Source organism: Plectropomus leopardus, chromosome 17 (assembly GCF_026936395.1).
Source record: "Plectropomus leopardus strain MGB_pleo_1.0 chromosome 17, ASM2693639v1, whole genome shotgun sequence".
NCBI classification, from domain to species: domain Eukaryota; kingdom Metazoa; phylum Chordata; class Actinopteri; order Perciformes; family Serranidae; genus Plectropomus; species Plectropomus leopardus.
In genome coordinates, this window is record NC_142192.1 from 12,169,606 (window position 1) to 12,187,500 (window position 17,895).

At 41.0% G+C, this 17,895-nt stretch overlaps 1 protein-coding gene across 1 annotated transcript in view; it reads left to right on the top strand.

Annotated features, from left to right (window-relative positions):
• The window catches only part of runx1t1 (RUNX1 partner transcriptional co-repressor 1), a 179,402-nt gene that overhangs the window by 85,393 nt on the left and 76,114 nt on the right, over nt 1–17,895 (top strand). Inside the window, exons 3-4 of the mRNA XM_042506299.2 lie at nt 8,020–8,122; nt 12,292–12,935. Of these exons, the coding sequence (XP_042362233.1) occupies nt 12,908–12,935 (28 nt within the window). The 5' untranslated portion in view covers nt 8,020–8,122; nt 12,292–12,907. The remainder of the gene's footprint in view (nt 1–8,019; nt 8,123–12,291; nt 12,936–17,895) is intronic.

Genomic DNA, 17,895 nt, shown 5'->3' on the forward strand with positions numbered 1-17,895 from the left:
CTTTGATGACCTTTGCGTGTTGCTGCTGTGAGCAGAGTGACCCGGCTGTACTCATTAAAACCAATGGAACGGATCATTCCCCGCTAATTGTTTTCCACTGACAAATGGCTCCTCTGACTCCTGAAGACTGCTGCAGGGGCCCTGCCTGCCTGGAGCACACTGACTTCACTAATGAGAACCGCTATTGTCTGTGAGTGTGTGTGCGTCTGTACGTGCGAGGCAGTGCAAATGTAGGTCCCGGAAAGTGCGAGATTGTGTATGTGCACGTTTGTGTATACTGTTTTTGTACTGCCAGCCTCCCTTGCTGTGCAGTGGCATGTGTGAAGTTGGAAAGACTGCTACATTAGGCTCAACATAAGCCATTAAGGCATTTTTAGATTGTCAATCACCCTAACACCGAGATATTGTTAACACGTAAACTATTGTATCTAACTGCTTAAAAAGTCATTATTTACAGCCGAACACATTTCACGCGATGTGGGGACGGCAGTCATTTCAGTGCGCTGAAGGTAATTTTGCCCTCATTTACAGTGTAGGTAAAATATTTCTATTGTGTCAGCTTTAGTGTGGTTGTCATCATTAAAAATCTGGTAAAAGAAAAAACTGATACCTGCTTCTCCTAAACCAGCCCTCCTCTCTATCCTCCCATTATGGCTGCTTTCACATTGAATCGTTTTGTTTTAGCCAGGGTAATTTTTTGTCCAGGATATCCTGCACAAATGATACATAAAAGCATCTTCTGATCCAATGTGCCAATCAGCAGAAAACATCATTTGTGCCTTCCAAAACTGCTACAAATCACTGTTGCAACCACAGAAATTTACACCAATGAAGCACGATGGCTAGAGCAGCTGCAATTTTATGGGTTTCCATTGCAACAATTGTAGGAGATTAACATCCATATAAACTTCCATATCGACAAACTGACCAGTGGCAAGTCATGAATTCACTGAGGTGAGGTTTTCAGATCATCGGTGGATGAGAGGAGAGGCAGAGTGCAGAATAAGTAAATGCAATCATTTAGACCGAGCACAATAAATGGTTAAGTTTCACTTTCACTGCTGCTCTATCCGTGACAACAGTGCGCTCTGTGCTCCAAGAGTGTGGTCCAACGAATAACCGCATGGTGTGTATGTATTGCAATAGTGCTAGAAAATTAGAGGCGGCAGATGTTTTAATCGTGGCAGTCTGCCCTTAATAACTGAATTTGTGGGAAACCCTGGTAGCTGCTTCAGAAGAAGGAATGTATCTAATAGTATTTTTCTGTCTAATAGGGAAAATAGAGACACACTTTATGGCCCCACTCACGTGTGTTGTGACCATAACAACTAACAGCAATCATCGTTTTCATTTAAAATAGTCACATGACCACAGAAATCAGTTAAATGCACATTCTATTTATTCTACTTCTACGAGTGCAACATTAAAGGCATTTTCTGCCCTGACACCATTATGGTTGAGGTTGGTTTAAGGTTAAAATCAGTGGGAAACTGGAAACCAAAAGTAGTCTTCTGTGTCAAAGTGATGTAATAATGGTGTGGTTAGGGTTTAAATGAATTTAGGTGAAAAACTAACCAAAAAAATAACTTGAACTTAAATTGTTTTTTGTCAAGTCAGGACATTCTCTTTTTGTTTTGTTGTCTTATTTCTGTAGCTCTGGTGCATTTCAATCTTTCTTCCGCCATTTTGTCCTCTTTGCATTGCTGCTGCCTCTCTGATTTATGCTTCATCTTTTCGCACTGCATCCTACCACACACACCTCGCTTTCTCCCCATTGTCCCTCTCTTTCCTTCCACCTGTTCCATGGTCCACTGGATGACTGTGAATCCTATTAGGGGACACCACTCAGCACCGCCACCCCTCCCCTCCCCAGCCACACTACCTGGCACTAATCCATCAGAGGGGCAGTCAGGCTGTGCACCACCCCGCCACCACCCAATCCACGATACCCGCCAGTGCCCAGTGCTGCAGCAGAGGCCCCAGCTGGGGGACCGCCAAAGCTCGGTCGTTATCAGATGACGGATAGCTTCATATCAGGTGTATAAAGCGGGCGAGCGTTGGCGAGGGCCATCTGGCCGATGATTTGGGGGAAGTTGGGAAGTCGGGTCCGCAAGCGAGGTATAGCAAGGTGGGTGATGATGATGGATGGGGCCAGGAGCATCGCTGCCAATCACAGCAACCTTCGGCAGCTATTATACATACATGTGTGGAGGAACTGTTTCACAACCGCACACGAGTCTGCCGGCACAGTTAGACACTAGCTGCAAACTAAATCTCTGTGAGTCCCCCTTTCTCCGAATCAGTCTTCTCTCTCTTTTGACCTCTCAATAATCTTTTTCCTCTTTCTACCCTTTGTCTTTCAGATTGCATTATCTTTCTTCTCCTGTCCTTAGAGTACATTTGCCGTTCTCAAAACATGCAGAAAAAACAAACATCTCATTCTTACATGCAGTAATGTCATTGTAAATTCAATACCTGAGGCGTCTGTAATCCCTTGGTACCTTTACAAGTTTTGTGGATGTGACAGACTACCTCTGAAGAAGTGAGGATAGCAACTATCAGGACACAGTAACTACATTTACATGCATAAAATATTCTGGTTTTTGCCCTTATTCCAAAAACACCCCAATATTCTACCTAAGCTGTTTACGTGGCTGATGAAATTAAATATTCCATTAATAATTCCATTTACATGCAGCTGTGCATACTCCAATTAACGTGCCCCTAATTTGTCCTTAATCACGTCACAGTATGGAAAAGTGGAAATGTTGGAGCTGGTGCCAGGATTTCCTTAAAGTTCTCCACTGGTGGCAGACTTCGGCCATGCGAACATAACCTCCCGCTATTATTCTGTCAACTATTTTCTTGAAAAAGTCAGTGTTGCGATATTTGTGCATATCCAAAAACCTGTTGATATCTAAGTCTTTCATAATGTTTGAAAGTTGGTGTATTACTTGTTCCAACCAGAAATATGGACTATTTTTGAGGATGGGGGCATGCATCTCCACCCCAAAAGACCTGCGAACTGGGGGGTATACTACGAAGCCAGTTCAACAGAGCCAGGCTCTCTGACTGAGCTGGCTCAACAAACCTTGCAGCCTCGGTCAGAGCTAACAGGGTACCACAAAGGTGGTTATCAACTGTCCCTGTTAACTCGGGTTTCTGCTTCAGTCTCTGAGCATGTTCACAGAAAATCAGTCAAATGCGTTGCTTCATTTGACACTTAGAAATAATCAATTGCTGGTCGCCTACTTCCACTTTTGTAGAATTTTAAAAATTATTACAGCACAGGCAGCACTGTTGCTTCAATTCAGGCAAGAGCTGACAGAAAACGGTGTATAATGAATGCACAAGTTAATACAGGCTGTTTGTTTAGACTGTTAAACCACTCCGCTATTTCTAATGTGACAGCTTCTCAGTTTGCAGCCCTTAAACTTTAAACATGATGCAGTGGATTTAAACATTGTAATCGAGAACTATATTTAGGTCTGACACTGTCCCGTAATAAAGGAGACGTAGAAATCACTTTAGTTTTTGGACAAAAAAAATCACTTTCGTTTTTGGACAAATTAAAGTAAAATGAATTTTATGGATCGAATGTGTGAATTTTACAGATTGAATCTGTGATAATTACCAACGGACTAATCTATCAGCTGTGATATAACAGCAGTGTAAAAACAGACTTTGGCAAATCACAACTAAGCATATGAACATAATAATGGTATAGTATGACTTGAAGGAATTAAATCGCACTTAATGTGAAGTTAACGTCATCCTTATTTTAAATAGAAAGTGACCTGTCTAATGCAACCTGTGGTTTTAAAGAAGCTTCTTTTAAAGCCACTGTGGGCAAACTGACCAGAAACCATAGACACATTCAGTAGTTAAGTGAGAGTCACAACCAGATAAATAAACTAAACAGTATTCTGTCTCAGATTTTCTGCACCACTGATAAACTGTAGGCTCCTGTGGGGCAAAAATGCACAACTTTTGTTAGGAGGCAATTATGTCACATTACAGCCCAACAAGTTGTACAAAGTGTATTTATAACGTTTTTGGCTCATATGCTGACACTGATTACAGAGTGACGCTCCTCAGAGAAGCTGTGAAAGGTACATAACCTGCTACCGAACTGATTAAGCTTGCAACACAAGTTACCATGGAGATCTAGCCAGGTTAAAAGAGAGCCACCTTCGCAGTACTGGAAACCCTGACTTTAGACGCAGCATACCTCGCTACGGCACTAATCTCACATGGTAGTACCCCCCCCCCAACCTAATCTCTAACCTAACCTTAAACCTTAAAATGATTCAAACTTCACCCAGTTCAAACATTGTTCTCCTTAGTAAATACTTTTTATTTGCAACCCTTCCACAACCCCAAACTGGCTCCTTAAGAGACCACTTACTTAACTGCCTTCAGCACATTAGTCATGTGATCACTGTCTTCCCAAATACGTGCACGAATAACTGGCTCATGATTTTGTGGGATATGTGCGAATTTTGATGCTGTATTTCAAAGGAAAACATATGCATTGTACATGGAAACAGCCTGCGTTATCAAATGCTATATTCAGTATAAGGCATGATTCTGAATATCCAAGCGGAATATGCTGTTTACATGACCCTTAATTAAAGTCAGAATATTGATGGAGAAGACACTAATTCTACAACAAAGCGAGCCAGTGTCATTTTAAGTTGACCATAGTACTGTTAAATTAAGTTTGTTTACACTTTTGGACCTGTGGTAGTATCTCAGTCTATGAATAAAAAATGAACCCACCATAAAAGAAAACATAATTTTGTCAACATTGTTATGACCATCTTGTGAAATGTTAATGAATGCAACGTTTCCCATTATAGTGCGCATACATCTAAAGGCATTAAATGTGTCCTTGTGTGAGGAGAATAAACAGTGAAAGTGTGTTCTTGAGTCAGTGAAAACAGTGAGTCAAGAACACACTTCTGTTTCCCTTTTATTACTTTTAATTACTTTCTGCGCTGACGAGTAGTTTCATCAATTGAATTCCACTGTACATTTGTTTCACCAACATCAAGGGGCTCAGAAGATGATTCATCAACCGAGTGACATTATAACAAAGGGATTAGCACAGCTGTCGGGGGGAAGCTACGAGGGTAGGAATTACAAAGGGCAAAACCTTCACAGTAAAGGAAATGCCTATATTGCATTTTCATAATGAGATACTTCTTATTGGATGAAAATATCACAGTGTGGTGAGAGCTCCTGTACAATTTATGTCTGTGAGCCGTTATTATTACATGCCCTTGTGTTTTTGAGTTGTAGCGTGTATAAAATCCCAAGGATACGTAAAATATACCTGGCTTCTCACTTTTCCTGAGATGTGTTTTAAAGGTCTTATTGACTGAGTACACTAACAGTTGTTAAAACACGGTCCCGTCTTGGCAAATTAATTCACTCCATTATCCCTGGTGTAAAATCAGGACTCAACTTTCAGAGGTTCAGCTCACTTCTAGAAAAAAAAAACCCAAAAAAAACAGACTTTCCGCCAGACTGACTGAAGAGGAAAGCAACTGAACATTTCTCGCATCTTGTCTTTCTTCCTCTTGTCTGTCAACTTTTTTCTTTCCACAACCAGAGGGAGTACAGGAGTGACGAAAAAGGGAGGGGGGGGGCGAGGTAGCAAACAAGCGGGGAGTTTCTCACGTGTTCACATCAAATGCACATGGAAAGCTACAGCACTTCAAAGAATTGTGGGATACCCTTCAGGCCCCAAGAGAGAAGCAATGACAGATGTATATATATCTGCCATTTTGGGATTTGATTCATGCAAAGACGATTCATTGGGGATACCCAAGTTTTTTTGTCTTTTTTCTCCACTCTCACAAAGGAAACATCTCCTATATCATATTTAAATGCAATAAATTCATTAAGATGACAACCCGTGTGTTTGCTCATTAAACATGGACGTTGTCGTGTAATATACTATGACATAATAAGACATCGTTATCAGCAATGTGATATGAAAGTTATTGTCTTCGATGTTTGCATGCTGTCAGGCTATTTAGCCAGTCTTCTCTAGAAGTTGGAAAGACTCATTTAAATTCTCACGGAAGACGGCGAGGTTGTCAGTTTTCGCCCACTTAGTTCTTCTCCTTTGCTACGAGCCAGACGGTGGGTTGAATTCCATAATACCCCAGTGTGTGAGTAAGATCCCTCTCCAGACACTACCTGCATAAGATGCTGCACTGCAGCTGCTATCCGGTCATGCAGCTCTGTCTCTATTCCTCCTTCCTATAATCCCTTCCCATCTCTATCAGAGGGTTAGAGATTTTTTAAAAATTTAATTTATTGCTTTTCTTACTTTCCCCATAAGTTGTAGAATAATTAATGTGGACTGTCGTATTTAAATATTGTATTGTCGGATCAAGGAGTCATCAACCGATCAAGCTCAACCAAATATCCCAAAAATATTCCCTCGAATATCAGATTTGAGCCAGTTAACACAACCCCTGACTCTTGGTTTATTCTAATCAATTAACCTTGAAAAGAGCATTCAATGAAAGTCACATTTTCCCTTGACAAAAGTCTCCATTAATGCTACATTCATTTTTCCACAGCAGATTCATTAGGTATTCAATCTTTGCTGAATCACATAAGAACAATTCCAAAAAGTGCTGTTACCTTGAACACGACTCTCAAAAAAATAATGCTCTTGCTGGTGTGCCCCCTGCTGAGGACGTTTGCACAATCAGAACCGAATGTCCTATATTCCAAAAACATGACGTTTACGGAATGCACAGTAATTGCTGTGTTGTTTAATATTTTTCTAAACCAGTCTCATAGGGAATAGGACGTTCATTATTTATTCCAAAATGTGTGGCTTTTCTGCAACCCAATCGCCAAGCAAGAATGGCTGTACTGGAGAATACAAATATGTACCTAAAGTAATAAAAGTAAAAACACTCAGTTCGGAAATATTGCCCCTGTGAGTGTTTTACTTTTCCAGATTCTATCATTTTGACAGCAGGTCCTTCAACCCATATGACCACAAAGGTTGTAAGTTTTTTTTAACTTTACAATGCTGACTAAGGAGATTCCAAGAATATGGAAATCTGCCTTTGTTCTCCCCTTATTGAAAGGGGGCGACCCAAGTGTTTTAAATAACTATCGGCCAATATCCAATTTGTCAGTACTAGTTAAAGTGGGTGTGCAGGTGGATGGGGCAGCTCGGGTGATGTGAAATGGCGTGAACACAGGGGTTACTGCAGAGCAGACAGTGTATGTTAAGGAAAAAGAACAAATAGAAAATGTGGAACTAGAGTCAGGTCAGCGTCGCAAATGTAGGACCTGGGAAGGACAGAAGCATCATCATTTTCATGCAAACCTTTCGCGCTTGAGCTCTGCTGTTGTCTGTATGTTAATGAAAATGCAGCACCAAGTCAGCGACTTGACTTCAGTCGTCTCTCTGCTCATCCTGTTGGCTCCTTGGCCTCGAGCGATGTTGATCCAATGCCAGATAATTACGGGGGTTTGAATGGTACTTGTTTACTGTCAACTCCCAACTTATATTTGTCTCATTCTGGCTTTGTCTCTATGAATGTAATATGAGTGTGTGAGTGTGTGTGTGTGTGTGTGTGTGTTTATGTGTTTGTGTTTGTGTGTGTGTGTGTGTGTGTGTGTGAGACTGTCACAGGTGGCCGCCCAGTAGGTGGGAAAATGCAGGAAGTCTGCTTGTCTGTGTCCACATGTATCAGACGCAGCATGTTTTTCCCTTTCAGAGGCGAGGTATCCTGTGTGTGTGTGTGTGTGTGTGTGTGTGTGAGTGAGTGAGTGTGTGCACGCGCATTCTCACGTTTGTGTGTATGTGTGTGTGTATGCATGTCGCCGATCACACTGGGCGGCTGACTTCCAGGAACCCCTGCAGCAAAAACAGGCACTGTGTGTTTCCTGCTCTCACACACCGTTATCACAGGACACACTCCCTCACACACACACACACACACACAGATCATTGCCCTATTCTCTTTTCCCTTGCAGGTTTCCTCAACGCCTATCCTTGTGCCTCCGGCCGTCAAGATGTTTCGCTGTGATTGCCATGAGAGAGCTTGCTCTCCGGGAACAAACTAGAGGACACAAATAGGTGAGGAGTGACGGCATCCTTGCGGCCCTGCTGGATTTTTCTGACTACGTTAGTGTGGCTCACACTTTGAGCGGGCACATTACCTTTGCACCTTCTGATTCAGTAGCCACTTCTTTCTCAGTCATGTATTCATCCTTTGTTTCATTATGCACCTCGGCTCATTCTCTTTCCTTCTCTTCTTATCGTTCAATGTTCCCTTCCTCCCTTTCCATCCCTTACCCCCCCCACCCCCCCCATATCTATTCACATATCCTGTGTAGCCCACTGCCTTTGTCAGAGATTGACAAAAGGACCCAAACTGGAAAATGGAAGTAGAGCACAGAGTCCTTGCTCTGTGCTTGTGAGAGTGCCAGAGACTGTATCTATCCTTATTCCCTTTGAGAGCACAATGCAACCCACCGCTGAAGCACTCCAGATAGGGAGAGACAGGGCAGAGATGAGAGGAGGAGAGAGAGAAAGATGAAGTGAAAGAGAGAAATGCACAATGGCACAGTTGCAAACAATTGCCATTAATGGCATCATCTTTTCCCCACAGAGATGGCAGTGAGGGAACAATGAGCTCCGCGTTGATGGTGTGCTAACAATCCGCTGAATGTTTTACATACAGTACGCGACAGACAAAAGTAGAAGATGTTACTTTGGTTGTGATGATGCTGCATAAGGTGCAGGGAAATTCTGTAAAAAAATAAAGAAGAAAGAAAGATTTTGTTGGTAGAATTTAGTTATTTTTTGGGTGCATTCTTTGTATTGCCTTGAAATTAGAGACTGTGTAACTAGCAGTCGTAATCTGAAATCAGACAACAAATAACCCTTTCAAACCTGGATCGATATTTGTTTTCCTGTGCAGCATTCAGATTCCTTTCAGAATCAGAATCCGGTTTTATTGCCAAGTACCTTTACATGTACAAGGAATTTGACTTGGTGTTTTGGTGCAAGCAATTAAAATAAAGGAAGAATAAAAATAGTGAATGTAAATAGAATAAGACATAAGATAAAAATATAGAAGCAATTAAAAAATATATAAATTGAAAAAATAGAATATAAAGAACACAAAATGTATGTGCAAAAAGTGCAATGGAGGGATTGTACAGTTGTGATTGTACAGTTTCACAAGCATTTGGGCTTTTGAAACTTGAGAAAATTGGTTTCTTTTGAAAACATGGGAAAAAACATAATGAGCAACTTGGCAAGAAATGAACCATAAATCGCAAAAAAACTAAAAGGTAATTAGAAAATGACCTGACAATTAGCTACAATTAAATAAAAAATTAATTTAAAAAAAAGAGGTAAAAATGTCCAGAAAACAACTTGTATGTTCCTTATAGTTATATATTAAAAACTATGTTACAGAAAAATAGATATATTTTTAGCACCTTCTTTTCTTTCTTTTTTTGCTTATTTGCTGGGCCATTTCTTGTTTAGCTGCTTCGCCTTCTTTCCATTTTTTTTTGAAAGAAATCAAGCCAATTTGCTCTGGTTTCAAAGGGTTAACTGAGTATCCATAAAGGGCATGTCTTGCAATTTGTAGGTGAAGGTTCATCATTGCTGCTAACACCACCAAACTGTTTTAACCATTTGTTTTAACCAAAATGCCCACAAGTATATGAGCACCGCAGAATACAATGGAATCGTTTCATTTATGAGATGTTATGAACGGGCTTTGGTGCGTGGCTTGTTCAACCATGCAGTTCAAGTGGACCGGTTGTTATCACTGAGTTGTAAACGTAGCTTCTGCTCTGTGCTTTCACTGGCTCTGCGGGCGAGATGACTTCCAGATGGTCCGGGGAAAGTGTTTGCCTTAGGTTACTGCAGGCCAGCCTGCCTGTGCCTTTTTCAGCTGAGGGAAAGATAGAGATACAGTGTGTGCGTGTGTGTGTGTGTGTGTGAGAGAGAGAGAGAGAGAGAGAGAGAGAGAGAGTGCAGACATGCTTCACGCAGTCCTACTTTTTTTGTACACACACCCACACACACACACACACACACACACACACACACACACACACACACACACACACACACACACACACACACACACACACACACCAGCCAACCACCTCCTCAAGCACTAGGCTGGCTGGTTCTTGTCCATGACACTCCACTGCTGTCTATGCAGTGGTGCTCAAACAGGGTCCAAGGATCACTTGGGGTCCCTAAGCACTCTTCAGTAGGTCCTAAACAAAAACTAAACAAATAAACTGGTTTATTCTATGTAGCTGAATGGGCAAGCCTGAATATTTTGATCTAATAACTGTTAACTTTCTACATAAAGCAATCTGTTTTTTTTTTCATGTCTGTCTTAATGTCTAAAACAGTCTTTCATTTTGGGACAAAATTCTCACTTCAGACAGTGAGTTCTTATCCACATTTTGCACAAATTTTCACCAAAATTTTCTGAAAATCAGCTAAAGAAAATACAAATTATTGCACATTTCCATCCATCAGTCTTATGCAAATATGAGTGGAGATAAGAGATAAAAGCTGGTGGAGCTAACTGTGCAGCCCAGTCTCATTAAACCATTGCAGAGGATGTAGCAAAAAAACAGCAATTAAAAGACCGCCTGTCAACTATTGATAACAATAGAAAATGTGATGGAAATATGCTATTTGTTTGTTTGTTTGTTTGTTTGTTTGTTTGTTTGTTTGTTTGTTTATTATGATTTGAGGAGGGTTACACCCCCCAGTGGTCAGATAAGTCCAGCCTGGTCACACAGAAATGCACAAAATGACTACAACTTCTTTATACCCCATTATGCGGTGATGGCAAGTAACATGTTAAAATTTCGTGCTGGCACCACGGAAACAATGCTAAAGGAAAGTCAATCAGGGTCCTGTTGTGGATGCACGACTTTCCTTGAACAACATCACGCAATGGTTGGTAGTGAAACAAATAGGGAGTATAAAGAGCAAGGAGGGGGTGGTGGAATGATCAAAGCAACACAGAACTTTTACCCAGGAGACCGCTGTTTGTGTCCCATGTGAAAGCAAAAAGTTGGCAGTGGCTTATTCTAACTTTTACATTCGTACTTCTTTTCAGTGAAAGCCTAATCTTTTTCTTAAACTAACCAAGTACCCCCCCCCCCAACCTAACCAAGTAGCTTTGGTGCCTGAACTGAAACAAAACTGCGACCATTTAACAATGTTAAGTTTTAAACTCCGATCGTTACACGTTTCGTTCGTTTTAACATATTATGTACCAATCACATTTTCTGTGACATCAGGTTAAGTCCCATGCTTAATGTATGTTGTGATTTATATTCTTAGTCTATTTCCATTGCATTGCATTGTTTATTTTTCAGTCAAGTGTAAAAACTTTTTTTGCGTATTTCATCTTTTTTTCAAATGCACTTTTGGACAGAATTAAGAATGTGGAATTTGTCCCTCATCACTTAATTGGGATTGCATTAGGAGCGGATTTTGTCACAACCAGTATATACAAAGGAAACAGTTGCAATCAATGATGCTTTTAACCCTTTGAAACCTGGGTAAATTTACTTGATTTCATAAGGCGATGACCAACTTAGGAAGAAATGGGCCAGAAATTGGCAAGAAATTTGTGAATGTACAAGATAATCACCTGAAAATTAGCAAAAGAAACCATGAAACAACCAAACAAAAAGCATGGGGAAGTAAAAACAAAACAGAAGCAAACAAGGAAACATCCTGAAAAAAGGGCTTAACATGTTTAATAGTTCTGTAAAAATACTATAATATCATAATTAAATATTTAAAAGACATTTTTTCCCCAAGCTTTTAAAAAAATTCCTAAATCTATTAATTTCTTGAAATTTGCAGGAAATTTCTTGCCAAGTTGCTCATTCCCTTTTCCCCCATGTTTTTGAAAGAAATCAAAGCAATTTGCTCTGGGCTCAAATGATTAAATCATTGAGAAAATGCGTCTGAATGACAAGAAAAGTGATGTATATCCAGGTCTCAAAGGCTTAATGTACGTATGGACATGTTAATCTTGTTTCAAGAACGAAAAACTGTGAACTTATCCTTTAATTCTGGACTAACGTGTAGCCCTAATGTCACATTTCCTGCGTCCTTGGGTAAAAAACCTTCGGGCTGATCTCCCTGGGAGCCCTTGACGTGAAAAAGCTTCGCTAGCCGCTAGTACAGTAGAAAACACCTCGACTTGACCTGACCCCACTTTTTCCAACCTGTTTTAGGACACACAGATGCTGGCTGCTGCCCAGTCGCCGCCTCCTTCTCCTCAGCGCAGCTTCAGTCCCGCCCACCGCCACCTGGCTCTGCTGCGCACCGCCGACTGGAGGCAGAGTGTCGCTACTCCTCTTCCCCACGCCAACGGAGAAGCAGAAAACAAGGATCCCCTTGACCGAGGGTATGTGTGCATGATATTTTCCTCGCATCCTAAATTTTACAATCAAGACCGACTCGACGTTTAAAGGATTTTGGCGGAAAGTGCGAAAGGAAGGTGGAAAATCAGACGGGTGCCCTGCGCACTACTGCATCCTCCCTCTCCATCTCTGTCTCATCTCTCCTCCTGCTCTGCCTCTGCGCTTTTTACAAGACTCCCGGCTTCTGCTATCCTGAATATCCCCAGTGACTGATCACTTATTGCAGAGCCGTGAGCCGCCCCTTCTTCTTTTGTCGGAGTTTGAACCACATTTCTGAGCTGCTGGAAGTACACCGCCAGAGCGCCTGAGAGCTGGCCGGACTCTGTAGGTTTCGTCTTCCCGACACAAGCGGATCATCGAGGAGGGGACCTTGCGCGGAGTCAAAAAGGACTGGAAATTATTTAGCCCTCTCACATCAACGTACCGCATGGTGGGAATTTCTGCCTCTTTTCAGTGTAAGTGGCCTCTTGCTATATATGTTCCCAATTACTCCTCGGTTTAGGGTTTTGTGCCCTTATATAGACATGTGTGCGCCAAATTAAGGAGAGGAAAAAAAACCAAATTGCTGCTGACCCGTTATAGAATTTGATATGTTGGATTTGTGCTTTAAAAAAAACACATCATAATGTAAAGTAAGCAGAATATTGCTCCAGAAGATTAAGCAGTAAAAAAAACACAGGCCTTTATAGACCGCAATTATATTATTTCTATTTATTTTTCATTGAATGTTTCATTGTCGGGGATGAACAAGTCTATTGCAGGAGCGAACAATGCGTGTCTGTGCTGTGCGTAATAGTCTTTCATTCTAATGGGAGAAATAGGCTGAGCTGTGAAAACTGATTTTGATGAATTAAAGTTGAAGATGGGCTCAATGTCCTAACATTAAACAACTGACATGCCATTTAGATATATTCTACTAGACCAATTTTTATGTGTATGGAGGACTGCACTCATTTCATTTAGCTTTCCATGAAATACTAGTTCAGTTTGTTGCAGCTGTCTCCATAAAAAAAAAGCAGTTCATGGGCTTGAACTCAGGATATGGAGAGCTGCAACAGGCAACCAAAGTTCACGAATCCAGTTTGGTGACTCCCTTTGGATCTGCCATGACCCCTTTCTAGACTGAAGTAGCCTAAACATCAGTTGATGATCCATTGAAAGCACGGACACTCAGATTTATTAGTTTTCTAGCGAGGCGCCACTCCTCAGCACGGGATGGACAACAATGTGTCAGTGCTGAGAGCGTGCAGGGTTTTAAATGGGAAAAATGTTACAAGACAAGATGAATTAACTGATTACAAGCCCCATTCTAATTGGACAAATAGACATTCATTAATTTTATGACAAATATTTGAAGAAATTGTGGTTGTTGATGGTCGTTGGAAAGATTTTTAGATGCAGACTTTGCCATTCTTCCGTGAAGAGCCACTCCAGCCTCTCCTCCTCCTCCTCCTCCTCCTCCTCCTCCTCCTCTCCCTCTGCTCCCTGTTTGCATCTCAGACTTTGCATTTGAAAACATCCTCCGGAGCTCTGTCACAACTGTCAAACGGATCTTCCCAAACCCATGTGAAGTTTCCATCTCCACCCGCTGCGACTTTGTCATCATCACATAACCCCCTTCAAAAAAAAAAGGAAAAAAAGCACAAAAAGATATTTTTTAATGGAGTGGCGCATGGTTAAAATTAAAGGGTTTGGGCTATATTTTACTCCAGTGGGAATCCGTCTCCCCCGACTGGGAAAAGAGCAGACATGTGGGTTAGGGAGGGAGGCTGCTGGGGCTCAACCTGCTGTCGATGGCCGAGTGTTCTCACGGCTCGGATTAGAGAGGGAGGAAAATATCTCCTGGAAACCCACAGGGCTTTGGACATTTTTTACGCATGCCGAATAGTCCCATGCAAAGCTTTGTAGGCATCCAAGAGGGTGATTGTTAACTCCTCTTAAAAGCTTGACCCAACTGCAGATGCAGAGTTAAATTTAGATAAAGGGAATTATTTATGAGCATTTTTCTTTGATATAAGCTATGTATCTCTACAAGGAAACATGTTTTAAGTAGGGATAACCCGATCGTTTTTTTCTTCTTTTTTTTTTGCCCCCCATCCTAGTCATCTCATTTTGAGTATCTGCCGATACCGAGTCCCGAGCCGATACCTGTATTCACTTGGATAATACCACAGTGCACACTTCCAGTACTTTAGTGTCATTAAAATCAGTCCAGTGTGTATGTTAGACAGTTTAATAGCTTTTGCAATACAAAAAAATGTCTACATCTAAACACGTCCTTTTATTTTATTTTTTTTTTCTGCAAAATAACAAAGTAAACAAACTAAAAATATTTTTATATGCCTCTTATCACAATCCACTTAGTGCAGCATTTAGTATATATTCTTTTAAATTAAATGACCAAGTCAACAAACTAAAATATGTTTTAAGAAACTGCCCTCAATTCCACTTATTGTTGCACTGTAATGAGTACAGAACACTATAAATGAGTGATATAATCACAATTCCACTTTAAAGTAGTGTTATAGCTGAACTTTTACATTCCAGTTACAAAGAAGAGGGTCACAAGTCTGCTTATTACAGCATTATAGTAAAACTAGTTCATCAAAAATGAACAACAAAAATGTCGATTCCACTAAAAGTGATTGAGCAGCTTAAATTGAACATGGAAAAAAAAAATCATATTCTTATTGGAGTAGCAGCATTACAATAAAACCTGAATATCTGCTGCAGATTGTGTTCTCCATTTACAACACCTGTGTGACAGCGGATGTAAACAAGGGACATGTTCTCAAATGAACCAAACCCGATCAATTAAAAACAGTGATCAGTGATCCAAATGGCCAATCAGTAAAAAAATGTTGTGATCAGTATGACTGTATTTAGCCGGGTTGCTGCAGTGGTTATACTGCTCGAATATGTTACCCTGGCCTTCATTTATTGTGTCATCTGTTGTTTTTCGCCCCATTCTTTCACCACTGGGACTGCCATTAAAGTAGTGACTTGACTGAAAAGACCATTACCTGGAGTGTGTGTGTTTGCAGAGATAAAGAGACAGACAGGGGGACAGAAGGAGTAAATGAAAGGTAAACAAAGCTGGCGATGAGGGGAGAGTGAATGATAAGTGCTGTTTTCAGGTTATCATGCGCTCGCACACGCGTGTGTCCGTGCAGGCTGTATAAACAGGCTTGTATTAGCTGCTAACTCTCTGTGGTCCAGGCTCTGCAGCATCAGCTAGCACTTCCAGGGGCCATCTGCCCAGCCACCAGCCTGCCTCACACCTGTTCTCCCTCCCTCCTCCTCCTCCCAACTCTCAGGCTATAGGGTCAAATGCATCAGACCGCTGCTCACACACACAGACGTGGCCTTGCAAAAATGATGGCAGCCATTTTCTTCTCGCCTTTACACACACACAAAAAACAAACACACAATCACAGATATTTTACACCCCTGGTTGGCATGTTGTTAAATTGTGTCCTCTGCACAATGACACGCATCACTTTGGCTTCATTTTTTGCCTTTCAGTGCTTCTTCAAGCTAACCACAGCTAATAGCTTTCTACTGGTGAATGTGAACACAGCTTTCAGATTGCAGCCTCAAACAATAAATTACTATTATTTCGCAGGGAATTAAAAAACTGATTTCCCCTTTAGCACAGAGTCATATTGAGGCTCTGTCGCTGTGATGTAATTACAAAGCACTTCTTTTAAGTATGACACACAGACGTTTGGATGCGTTCCAGGTTTGCTGCATGGCGAATAAGTGATGATGACTCAACAGAGTTAATATGCCGGCTACATCATGAAGCCCCCTCGTGTATTTCTGTATCAGCTGTAAGGCTCTTTTTTCCCACAGCTACACGCTGATGCAGATATTCTCCCACTAAAATGGCAAAAGGCTTGGTACTGGATGATGCCCAGAAAGATTGCATCACCTGTATGGTTTTCATTTTGGTTTAAATGTGCCGATTGTAGAGTGCTTGTGGCACAAAATGATCCGATGGACACAGCTTTTCTTTGGCAACTAGGTTTTGTCTTGTCTTTTATGGGGTTGGCAGTTTAATTTGATAGAATTAGTGAGCTTTCCAGGTTGTTCAGTTGGTTAGGAATTTGACATAACTTCATTTCCCAGAGTTCAATCTAGATGTTTGTTGCTATCTCACTTGGGCAAAAATGTACAGTATTCATCTGTCATTCCCTCTGCAAAACCATAAATGTGTATAAAAAGAGTGTGTAGGATTTAGTGACATCTTGCAGTAAGGATTGCACATTGCAAGCAGCTCAGGCTTGTGCCAAGTGTGAACTCCCGGTTAGGATTCCTTCAGTGTCCATTGCTGAGTAAGTTTTTACCAGGAGCTGAATTACCCACAGAGGTCTCTTCCTCTCCTAAACAATCAGGCCAGGTGATTAAAACCAGTAAAATACTGAATAAAGCAGTTTCATGTTAAAAGAAGTGTTTTTCCAGTGCTGTTTGGCTTGTTGCAGACAGCCTGCTAGCCGAGCTCCTCCTAATGTGTGCTCACCTTTTTTCTTTGATAACTTAAAATCCAAATGTTCAGAAGATTTTTACCAGGAGCTGAATTATCTACAGAGGTCTCTAGCTCTCCAAAACAATCAGACCCGGTGATTTAGACAGTGAGCAGAGGGAGAGGAGGAGGAGGAGGAGGAGGAGGAGAGGCTGGAGTGGCTCTTCATGGAAGAATGGCAAAGTCTGCATCTAAAAATCTTTCCAACGACCATCAACAACCACAATTTCTTCAAATATTTGTCATAGAATTAAGGAATATCTATTCGTCCAATTAGAATGGGGCTTGTAATCAGTTAATTCATCTTGTCTTGTTACATTTTTCCCATTTAAAAACTTGCACGCTCTCAGAACTAACACATTATTGTCCATACCAGTAGAGACACTGAATAGCAGTTTAACATTAAAAATCAGTTTCTTCAATGTTTGGCTTGTCACAGATAGTCCTGCTAATGTGCGCTCTCTTTTTTTTTTCTCTGATAACTTAAAATTCAGATGTTAAAGAGATTTTAACCAGGAAGTGAATTATTTTCTCCTCTCTGAAACAAACAGACCCAGTGATTTAAACTGGTCGAAACACTGAATATGGCAGTTTCATGTTAAAATCAGTTCTTTTCTCAGCTCATTGCTGAAGAGCTACGAACTATGGTGGCTGAGTGATTATACACTAATCGAAACATACTTATTATACTATAATCCATTACTGCCAGTGTAACCCCCTAAATCCTACACATTAGACTTCATAAAGATAGAGATGGTGGAGTGTTTTTGAAGAAGGCACAGGTTGCTTTTAAAGCCATGCGGTCAAGGGGCAAATGTCAGCAGCAGAATTAGACACTAAAACCACTGCTCCGTGCACTCCTTCAAGATGTATAGATCTGTTCTGATTAT